Raw genomic sequence first — 11,684 nt, 5'->3', positions numbered from 1 at the left:
ATGGGTAAACGCCTAGAACGATGGGCACCTCCAATGTTTTGGAAATTCACTCCTGAACAAGTGCAGAATCCTGAAAAACTGGTTGAATATTTGGAAAAGGTGTGCTGTCACCCTGGAAATTCTAGGCAAACACAAGTCACTGCAATGTGCTGGGGCCTGGCCCATGCTTACCGAGCCCTGTTCAACACTATCCGATACATCCAAAGGGAAGAGAAAGTCTCTGGATCTGATGACAAGGCCACAGCCACTGCGGCTACTCCAACCCCGGTGATATGCACTGCAGCTACTCCAACCCAGGACGCAGGCACTGTGGCTGAACCAGGGAAGAGGCTCCAGTGACTGTCGTGGTTTAACCTGGCTGGCAACTCAGCACCACGCAGCCGCTCGCTCACTCCCCCCCTCCCCGAGAATGATAACAGAATATACAGAATATACAAAACGAATGATACACAATGCAATTGCTCACCACCCGCCGACCGATGCCCAGCTCGTCCCGAGCCGCGATCAGTCCCCGAGCAGCGAGCAGTCTCCCTGCAACCAACCGACCAACTAACCCCCCCGAGCATGACATTATATGGTATGGAATACCTCTTTGGACAGTTTGGGTTAGCTGTCCTAGCTGTGCTGTACTCCCAGCTTGTTATGCACCTGGGCGAGCAGGAGAAGCTCAAAAAGTCCTTGAGTAGTCTGAGCACTACTTGGCAACGGCTGAAAACATCAGTGTGTTATCAACATTCTTCTGGTACTAAATCCAAAACACAGCACTATGCTAGCTTCTATGAAGAAAATTAACTCTATCCCAGCCGAAACCAGGACCCAGGGTTTGGGCAACAATCCTAAAGTGCAGGGTAACCTGGCAGAGACCACTGCACTGCCTTTCAGAGGCAATGGGAGAGACTGCACAGCATGTGGGGAGGGGTTGGATGAACTCAAAAAAAGCTTAAATATTTCTGGTGGTGTTTGGGTTTAAAGTCTGAGGCACTGGAACTGCATATATTGCATAAAAAGTTTCAACTAACTGGCTTCACAAGATGGGTAAGAAGAAATAGCTAATATCTGCCCTCAACAGTTGCCACCACCATTTCTGTGTGACGGGGGAGAGGTGATGGATGGCATCTGTAGGACAGACTCACAGAACCCATAGTCCTCCCTGGATGCTTTGTTAGCAGAGTGGGTGATGCACTTTTTTTCGGTTAAACCTAACAGTTACACAAAATCTTTCACAAAGTTAAGGACTGAGATTTAAAAGCCAGGAAGTTTACTTTTAGTCCATTGGTTGGAAGTATTCAGGAAGAAAATTGTGAATCTGCAGGGAGTAGGCTAGTTGCTATGGATGCAGCTCTGACACACGCTTTGGGAGTGTACGAATAGTGTTAGAGAATATGCCCGGGTCCCTCCTGCTGCACACCGCCCCATTGCGGCTGTAATGTTTTGGAGCCTTGCAAAAAGAACCGCAGCTAGGACAGCAGTGTCACCTGCTGGTAAGCGAAATGGCTGCTCCTGAGTGCTGTTTTAATTTCCACTGCACATTGCAGACTGCTTCTATGTGTTCTGTGAGAATACCGCTTCTCGCCTTTATCTTACAGGTGACAACATGGTGAAGCGGTGTCGGTTACAGATTCAAAGATGACAGCATTTCTTTCGTTTTCTGGGTTATTTAAACAGTAGAGGTTTTCCGAGGTTTGCTTAACAAATAATAGTGGCTTTGGTGATGGAGCTTTTGTCCATGTTAGTTATTTTAGTACAGTTTTAAAATTGAGGCTGATACTGAGCCACATTTTGTTCTGCATTTCCTATTGGTTAAGAATACATAAAAGCCTAGTATGGATATCACCTGCTCACCTTAAAACCTTCACTTAAAAGTCTGTGATTCTCATACTTCTGTATATGTCTAACACATATGTATGTATGTATTTCATAAGAGTGGTCAAATGAGTGATCATGTGGAAGAAAACAGCAAGAAAAGGAATTCTGCCCAGAACACATCTGCAGAAGGAAATGTCTCTCCTGCTAAGGACCGCTCAGTAAAACAAAAGCAATTGGTATGACTTCTCCAGTACCATTTTACTATCAAGATACTTACCATTGCCTTAATTTTCTTCCATAATTAGAAAAATAAAAAGCTGGAGTCAATGGGGAAGTATCAGTAATAAGAACCATGAAATGAGTCAAGTTTGCAGTGCAGTGATTTAGAGGGCTACGTGCACTTCCAAGCTCACATGAAATAGTAGGGAAATAGGAGAGTACTCACAGAGAGAGGACTATCTCCATAGCTTATTATTTGCTCGCAACTTGAAATCGCATAATTTATCATCATGAACAATGATGATGCTGAAGCATGTTTTCTGCACTGAAAATCTACCCCAGATTCTGAAGGAGAAATCTGAATAATGTAGGTGCATGAGACTGCCCCTTAGGTTTTCAGGAGGATACAACTGAAGATGCACAGCATCAACCACCTTGTAAGTAAGTGCACTCAAGTGCCTGGGTATTTCTAAATCGCTATATTGGACTGAGCTGCCACAGCTTTCCCCATGAGACGCAATGAAGGCGCTCACTTCTTTGTGAAAAATCACTGTGGACTCTGAAAGGAATGACACCATCCGGGGAAGCTGAGGCGTAGCAAGTCAGCTCCATTTACCCTAGACAAGAAAAGATAAATTTGTATGTACATTTGTGCCTTTGCATAATGAATGACAAGTGTATGTTCAATGTCCACAGTCATTGCCCAAAGAGAAACTGTTTGACACTTTTTGTGTCAATTGTTTGACAATTGTTTGAAAAAATGCCCATGTTTGTTTGCATTGACTTTAGACTTAGAATCATAGAATTGTTTAGATTGGAAAAGACCATTAAGATCATCAAGTCCAACCGTTAACCTAGCACTGCCATCCCACCACTAAACCATGGCCCTAAGCGCCACATCTACCCGTCTTTTAAATACCTCCAGGGATGGGGACTTGACCACTTCCCTGGGCAGCCCGTTTCAATGCCTGCAACCCTTTCTGTGAAGAAATTTTTCCTGATGTCCGATCTAAACCTCCCCTGGCACAACTTGAGGCCATTTCCTCTTGTCCTATCACATGACTGTCAACATATGTGGGCTATGTGGAATGGCAATACACAGAGCTGATGCTTTAACCTCCAAAACTATTCAGCAGTTTTAGCTAATTGCAAACACAAATTCTGTAAAATGGAAGAAAATGCTCCCTCCTATTTCTCAAAAACTGCTCAATTTAGCTTCTTTATTTTTGTCTGTGTTTTTTTCATTCTCCTCACTTGCGCAAGTGCTTCCTTCCTGTGCTAGCTGCTCCTCCAAACATTTCTCTTGCCAACAGATTGTTTGGACAAAGATGGGTTCTAAGCATATGCATGATCTCAGTGAAGATGAGGGCAAATCTAGTTGAGATGCTTATAATCATAGTGCTTGTTTTTACATTATGGATAAAACTGAAGAAAAAAATACATGATTCTGCCTCCCACAAGACAACTTTCAAACTGCATGCCACTGTACCAGAGTCATGTATTCAGAGTCATGGTTGTTCCCTCTCCTGTCAGGAGGCACAGTTCGTCAAAGGAATACTCAATTAACAGTTAGACAAGCAAACACTTTAAACAATGTGATCATAATTTAGGTCGAGTTTTGCTTTGTTTTCCTACCTGTGTTATTTTAAGTTATCAAGAATATTAATTTTAATGTCATTTGAAAGCCAGTGGGGACATTTGGCAGCTAGTAAATATTTGTTCCAGTTGTACTAACTATAAACTTTCTGTTGTTTATTTATAGCAACAACTCGAGAAGCAATTAAAATCCTTAGCCTTTCAGAATCCAGGACCTCAGGTAGCTGACTTCAATCCTGAAACTAGAGAACAGAAAAAGAAAGCACGCATGTCACAAATGAAACAAGAGGTTCTTAAAAAGCCCAAGTAAGATGTGCTAATTTATTACATATTTTACTTCAAAAAATGGCTGGTATGCTGTTTACTGAATATAAATGAAATGAAAAAAAGCATTAATATTTTCAGAGATATTTCTGATTACACATGGAAGCTGTGCTGGGAACACAAGCTTTTTCTCTGTGACTTAAGATAATTTTGATCTACTTCTTTGGCACACTTTCATTTTTAATGAAACAGTGGCTGTTGCAATTAGGATATAATGCTGGTGTTTCATTATGCTGTGAGGTTGTTAAAGAGGAAATATTTGTTCCTGGGCAGATTTTTTCCACATTTGTTTGGTTTAATCTTTGAATGTGTTGAAGTATTCTCTGAGAATCACTTTCTCTTTCACAGAATTACAAAGAAGTATGACAAACATGGAAGGCTGCTTTGTAATAACATTGATTTGTGTGATTGCCTGGAAAAGAACTGCCTGGGTTGCTTCTATCCTTGCCCCAAATGCAATTCAAACAAATGTGGACCAGAATGTCGCTGCAATAGAAGATGGGTTTATGATACAATTGAGACCGAAGCTGGGAATGTGATCAGTGTGTTGCCATTTTTTGTTCCTGACTGATTTTGTTCTGAAAGTTTTTGCACCTGAGCAAAGTTCCTCTTTCTTTGCATTTTATTAAAGTAGATCCTGGCTTTATGAATTGTCTCTACTGAAGTGCCTGGCAGTGGTGCTGGTGCTTGCACTTCTTTATTGCTGCCTATCTAACAGAATTTAACCTTCCCCATTAAGTAAAAGTATGTATTTTGTTCTTCTTCATCCTTGCAAGCTTTACTGAGGCAGTCCTCTTTAAATCTTGACTTTCTAAAACTGAAGGTGTCTGGACTGCTGTGGGAAGGCAATTTTCTTATCCTGGGAAGCTGAACCACATTACTTGCAATGAGTTTTTTTTTCCTGCCAGTTCCTCTTTTTTTTTTTTTTTTTACAGCACATGGCACACTCAACCTTGTTCAGTCATTAATTATATAGCTAGAGGTAAACAGATTGGATATTTTTGTCTCTGGACAGAAAAGTCTCTTTAGTTCCAGGAGTTTCCTTTTCATGCAATACATGACAGATTTCAAATACCATAATTTACACCCAGCTTCCTCATGAGGTTGGCATTTTCATTCATGATGGGCACTCACAAAATTTTGAGGAGTGAGTGTCCCTCTGGATCTTGAAGGAGGGAAAGTTGCAGATTGCCGTAGGTGACCTCCAGGAGCATGCTGCTAGTGGGGGAATCATTCCCTGGGCTCAGTGCTTGTTGTTTTTGAGGACTCTCTTCCAAGTTTGAATGTGGCACCACTTTTCTCCCCTACAAGAAGCCATTCTCTATGGACAAAGACCTCCTGCTTCAAGGCAGAGGTGTCTCCCAGTAGAAGAAACTTCCTGGAACAGATCCCAAAAATGCCTTAACACCACAATCTCCTTTTGACTTGATACCTCGGTAAGATTTTTTGCTCCTCTCAACTAATGACACCTCAGGAATTAAGCCTGTAGCGTAAGAACACCCACTACCAAAAAACTTCATAGGCATATTTGCTATGGTGGTTAAAATGCTCTCTGTTCAGTAGTTGGATCTGTTGCTGTTCTCCTGTATACCTCACTGGTCCCGAAGTATCCTTTGACTTATGCCGGGAGTCCAAATAGTCCATATCATCTCTAAGCTGTACTTCTTAAGGTAGGTGAAAATCCTGCCAATGTAGTCAGGGATTGGTTTCTTGTTCCAGGTGTGCCACACACTCATTCTGGACTTGGCTGAATAAGCAGCTCTTCAAGAAAATAAAGTTGATTCACAGGGACAGGAAGATAGTAGCCTTCCTTTGCAATAACCCCAGGATCTGAATCAGACAGGTTTGAATTAGCTTCACTTTCTTTCCACTTAAAGGCAAAAACCCAAATAGTTTCTCAAGTGGATTCCGGTGGTAAGGCTACACGTTAAGTTTTTTTTGAGTAATGTGATTAAGCCCAGATTGGTGTAAATCTTTAGAATCCCATTATTGAATTCATTGGTGTTACTTTGTGTTTTTTAACATGGACTCTGCCTCTGTCACAATCATAGCTAAATACAAACTATAAGAGGACTCCATCGCAAACACACTTGGTGCAACCTTGGAAATATAGCATAAAACCTGAAAAAACAGTCCAAGATAAAGACAATGAAATAAGAGGATGTTGCAGAGGCAGTTTGAGAATGACTCTATCATTACAATGATCCTGCTAACTTTTCCCCCAATTCCAAAGGAGCAGCTGACAGTGCACAATTATAATCCCTATTAGGGCAGTTGGGGAGAGGGGCGTGGAGAAAAAAAGAAAAAGACCAGTGTCATACACGTTTCTAGTGATTGCAAAACTTAGTGGTAGATACATGTGTATAAAAACAATGACAGAGTGCCCGCATCTGGCAGTTTTTGTGAGGCAATTACATAGTGCCATACTGCATGACATTGCGGTTTTAAATAAAATCCCCTACCAGAAAAGGCAGAGAAAGTTTCTTAGAAATTGGCCACTCTCCAGATGACAGTAGATCATCTTTTCACCTTGTTTGCTTTAGAAAGCTGACGTTTAAAATAAGGGGAAGCAGATCAATGAACTGTTCCAAAAGGTCTGGTGGTCCTTCTTCTCCCTCTCCCCCCTCCGCCACTCTGCCCCGGATTATGCAGGTTAAACTTTGTGACGCTTTCAGCTGACTTTGCCTGTCTTTTCCTTGTCCACGTGGCTGCTTTGCTCACACCTACCAGTGATCCCACCGTGGCTTAAGGAAAGATGTAAGCACAGGTGTGCATTAAACTAGCATAGCTAAGATACACTGTCAGTCTCTTCCCTAAAAAAGTCTCTTGCCTAAAAATTGATGCAGTTTAATTTTAATTCATTGTGCCTTCCACTGTATTTCCCTTCCTTACAATCCATATCTATCTGCAAGGAGATATATACCCTCTGCTTTCTTAGATGTTACTACTACAAAGAAGCCAATCTCACGGAAATGAATGATGTGCTCCCATATGATTTTTGTGTAGGTAAAGATGTTTCTTTCTCTGCTAACTTCCTATGTGTTTGGGCATTGTCTTACTGGCAAAGACTCCACTGTGCATCTCCTGCCATTAACAAACTTGAAAACTCAGAAAACAAAATAAGAGCTATGCACAGCATCTTGTTGTTTGCCTTCACTGCACTCTGTTAGTCTTTAAGAAGAAAGTTAACCACCAAAGACACTCGTTATTTAACAATTTGTCTACACTTCTTGATATCAGAAGTTGTCACAGCTCTGAGGAAAAAAAACACAACAGCTGTCCTTGCATTGGATAATTACAGCTGCTCCTAACAGTCAATTTAAAGGAAATATTAATAAAATTATTATCATGTGGATCAGAAGAGGCCACATGAAAGCAAAGGCCATTAAATATTACAACTTTTAAGATGTGAAGGTGTGCTAAAGATAAAGAACACCCAAAACATTATCAGATAAGAGATGGGAGTTTCAAATAAGGTGGCAGACCAAAGCTGTATTGGGGCACAAGACCGACTGGCTTAGTCAGGTGTAGCAAGGCCACCACTCCTGTGTCTGCCTCTGTTTCTGTGCTAATAAATGGCCAAAATTATGCTGACTTTTCTCTTGGCTCAGGGATTGCAAATTCTGCATGCAAAGTTCCACATTGAAAACTTAGAATTACTTCTATATATCCTTTTATGTAAAGGGTCCATGATTACTAATCTACAGTTACGTGTATAACACAGCACCTCTGAAACATAGACTAGGAATTAGCACTGTAAAACAACAGGCAGAAAATGGAGATCTTTTTTTCCCAAAGTAAGCTCCCAAATTTTATATGAAAAGTGTTAACAGGATTCCTGTCCACATGGAGACTTAATGTTGGGTAACTCCAGTAAACTGCATGGTGTCCAGTTTACCTGCAGTGCTTTAAAAATGATGAGGGACAGTCAGCCCTGGGAGAGTTCAGATCTGCGGTTCCAGCAAGTTCAGTATTCAATATACATCAAATATAGTTCAATATTTCAGTCACAACCTGACACCACCAAACTGTTCCTCCTGGCTTAAAATGAACTTCTGCATACTGTGAGGTGCCATTCAATCCCACTGCATCACTTGGGAGAAAAGTAAGTCCATACTGTTACTGAACTTATACTAGTATGTACCAGCATTTGTTGAGGTAAGAACTCTATGGTTAGTATTTGCCAGCCTTTGTGACTCATACAAACACAGAAAGGCATTAAAAAAAAAAAAAAAGAAAAATAATACACTTTGAACTCTTTTCCAGATAATTTTCACGATCCTTTTAACACCTCTGTAAGATCACTGCTGAACTTTCTCTATACACATCCACACCATCAGATTTGATTCACTTCAGTGGAAAAACCAGAAGAGCTTGACGAAAGAAATATAGACTGGTATTTTCTGGATAAATATTTAAATACACCTTAGATAAATATTTGCATCAAAAGCATTACAGTTGCTGCAGCTCTACTGAGTTTCTTAGCTAGCGACAGCATTATTGATTGCAGCTTCTCCTTTGACACATTGTTCATGATCTTAAAACAAATTTTGCACATTTCAATGGACTACTTTGATCCCATTCTATTTGGAAAAGAGATATATCAAGCCTGAGCTAACTGCAACCTTGAACATTAGTTAGGACATGACAGCTGCATTTCATTAACCCTAATTTGTAATCTATGGCATGAACCATAGAAAGTTTTCCTGTCCTATTGTTTCCTGAGGGCAATGAATCTTTCCTCCATTGGCCTGGCCCTGCAAAGCACTGACCTGCTTCCATCTCCACTCAGGTGCATATGTATGAATGCTGGTCCCTTACAGCATCGTATCCGTTTGTGTTACAATGGAATAAACTAAGGCCTACTGTCCGCAGCAGGAACTCCTGTATGCTCAGATGCCCTTGATTAAAGGAGTAGGCTATGCAGCCCTGACTTCCGCTGTGTTGCCCAAATAATCTGACTCCCTTCACATGACCAGATGGGTAACAATTTGACTCGAAATATGTCTTAACTAGATGGACAGTTAAGACAACTGATAAAATAAATTAAATTGTGTAATATCATCAGCTCAGTGAAAAAAAGTGATTATTCACATTGGAAAAATGGATCATGGATGCAAGTACAAAACAATAATAGAGGAATGGATGTATGAGAAGACACAACTTTTTATAATTCTTTTTTAGGAACAGAAAAGGTATTAGGAAAAAAATTATTTAATTGTGCGCTTGACAGCACCTTGTCAGGTTAGCTTCATTATTTATTATTTCCAGTCAGGTGCTCTCTTTCCTGTCTGTCTTCAGTGAGGCTTTGATCACAGAATAATACAGGGTGGAAGAAACGTCCAGAGGTCTCAAGTCAAACCTCCTGTGCGAAGCAGGTCCAGCTGGAGCAGGTTGCTCAGGATCCTATCCAGTTGAGCTTTTCATGTTCTTTGTTTTGACTATTCATTTCAAAAATTCATTTGAAGCGGCAAAGCGTGAAAGAAAATACTTTAAAATAGGTCCACACGATTATAAAACCAGAGAATTGGCAGCAAACCTGAGTGGCGCATCCAATACCTGTATCAGTTGGAACTTTTTAAAATAAGCAAGCAAGTGTCTAGACTTCCAGTCGCCCTTGCTCATTTTGACGGAACAAACTTTATAACATTCTGCTCTCCAGGGAGATTTCCTAGAACAGGAAGTTACATTATTTCAGTGTGGAGTGAAACATTCATTTTTCTTTTCCAGCCAAATAAATTTCTTGCAAGAATATCGTCTTTTCATGTTTTGGAATAGTACAGAAAAACAGATTAAATAGTTGAATGTAATTACATTTCACCCCAGAACTATAGCTTGAAAAATGTAGCTGCCTTTCGTAACAGCAACGGCGGGTCCAACTTCTGGTAAGAGTTATAGTGCAAATGTTGTTAAGGTCTCAACCAGGAATTCCCTGCTTTAAAATTCCCATTGGAGTACGGCCAGGTTTGTCACTCTTTTTTTCCTGATGTTGGTTCTTATGCCTGAGTCTATTTAAACAGACATTATCTACGAGGTTGCATAAGAGGTTCCAGTTGAATATGAGGAAGAACTTCCTTACTTTGAGGGTGACAGAGCACCGGAAGAGGCTGCCCAGGGGGGCTGTGGAGTCTCTGGAGATATTCAAAACCCACCTGGACGACGTCCTGTGCAACCTGCTCCAGGGGAACCTGCTTGTGCAGGGTGGCTGGATTGGGTGATCTCCGGAGGTCCCTTCCAACCCCTGCCGTTCTGTGATTCTGTGTTCTTTTCAAATGTCCTGACTGAAATCCTGGCCCTGTTGAGGTTAACGACTAAATTCCTCTCGCTTCAAAAGAGGCATGTGTTAGGTTGGATTTTAGGATCTTAAAGGTCTTTTCCAACCTAAACGATTCTATAATTCTATGATTCTAAAACTTTAGCATGTACATTTATAAAACAATTTTTTACAGTACCTCAAAAATTTCCAGCCTTTTCCCACCTGCCTCTTGAGCCTACCATAACTGATTACCATGCACCTAACCCTCTGGGCCACATACTACAAACCTTTACAGCCACGTCAGAAGTCTTTTGCAGATTTTTAATATTTTTAGTTGGCTTCCCAAGAAAACAAGGTTTACACGGTCAGGCTGCCTCTTGCTCTGTTTGTTCATCCTGTTGTCTTTTAGCCCATTTTTCAATTTCAGCCAAATCTGATGGAAAACGGAGGTCTCACAGCCATTAGACAACATTTAAGGTAATACCCACGGAGTAGAAATACCCAGATGAGTGCTGCTTCCCTGTCAGCCCACACGTTAACGCTTCCATGCGTGTGGTTTGGCCTGAAGCACGGCACAGCGTGCTCTGCGCCTCACGCAGGGGAGTCAGAATGGCACGCGGGGTTGTTACCTGGGAAGAGGTTGGTTGGGGAAGAGAATGCAGCCAGCCACCGTGTCGTGGTTTAACCCGGCTGGCAACTAAGCACCACGCAGCCGCTCGCTTACTCCCCCCCCTCCCTCTGTGGGATGGGGGAGGGAATCGTAGGAAAGGAAAAAAAAGTAAGACCTGTGGGTTGAGATAGAGACAGTTTAATAAGAGAAAAGAATAACAATAGTGATAATAATAATGGTAAGAGAATATACAGATTATATATATAACAAGTGATGCACAATGCAATTGCTCACCACCCGCTGACCGATGCCCAGCCCGTCCTTTGGTCAGTTTGGGTTAGCTGTGCTAGCTGTGCTGTACTCCCAGCTTGTTATGCACCTGGGCGAGCAGGAGAAGCTCAAAAAGTCCTTGAGTAGTCTGAGCACTACTTGGCAACAGCTGAAAACATCAGTGTGTTATCAACATTCTTCTGGTACTAAATCCAAAACACAGCACTGTGCTAGCTACTATGAAGAAAATTAACTCTATCCCAGCCAAAACCAGGACACGTTAGTTCCACGGCCTCTGGAAAGTTTGCTGCAATATTGCACGTGCGACATCTTTATTACAAGTTCGTGGCGTACCAAGGAGAAGTTCACCGACCCGTGGGTTGGAGCCAGCTCCGCGCTACCACAAAAAGGCTGCGCGGGGCCTGGAGAGGCCAAGGATTTTCACACACCCCGTGATTCAAACGCGAGCGCTGATGACACAGGGCGGAGGGCGCACACCCCTCCCGCCCGGCACCAGCACCAGGTGCTGCGAAACTCTGAAACGCGAGGATTTCAACAACAACCTTTCCAGCACTCGCGGGGTGCTGCCGACCCGTGAGGGAG

The 11,684-nt window shown here is 41.9% G+C and overlaps 1 protein-coding gene across 1 annotated transcript; it reads left to right on the top strand.

The window, feature by feature from the left end:
* Positions 1 to 1,931: 1,931 nt before the first annotated feature.
* Positions 1,932 to 4,516, top strand: ARL14EPL (ADP ribosylation factor like GTPase 14 effector protein like). Its single transcript, XM_035890226.1, has 3 exons — positions 1,932 to 2,042; positions 3,788 to 3,927; positions 4,294 to 4,516. Exons 1-3 carry the CDS (start codon positions 1,932 to 1,934, stop codon positions 4,514 to 4,516), a joined length of 474 nt encoding a protein of 157 aa, XP_035746119.1.
* The last annotated feature ends 7,168 nt before the right edge of the window (positions 4,517 to 11,684 follow it).

The sequence above is a fragment of the Egretta garzetta genome, unplaced genomic scaffold (genome assembly GCF_000687185.1).
Source record: "Egretta garzetta isolate BGI_Z169 unplaced genomic scaffold, ASM68718v1 scaffold272, whole genome shotgun sequence".
Classification (NCBI taxonomy): domain Eukaryota; kingdom Metazoa; phylum Chordata; class Aves; order Pelecaniformes; family Ardeidae; genus Egretta; species Egretta garzetta.
The sequence above is the reverse complement of the archived record's forward strand: the minus strand, read 5'-3'. Positions and strand labels throughout refer to the sequence as shown.

Excerpts from the sequence above, each read along its gene's own strand:
- ARL14EPL (XM_035890226.1), top strand. The coding sequence starts at position 1,932 with ATGAGTGATCATGTGGAAGAAAACAGCAAGAAAAGGAATTCTGCCCAG. Across the intron at positions 2,043-3,787 it reads CAGTAAAACAAAAGCAATTG|CAACAACTCGAGAAGCAATT; the intron begins GTATGACTTCTC and ends GTTTATTTATAG. Across the intron at positions 3,928-4,293 it reads GAGGTTCTTAAAAAGCCCAA|AATTACAAAGAAGTATGACA; the intron begins GTAAGATGTGCT and ends TCTCTTTCACAG.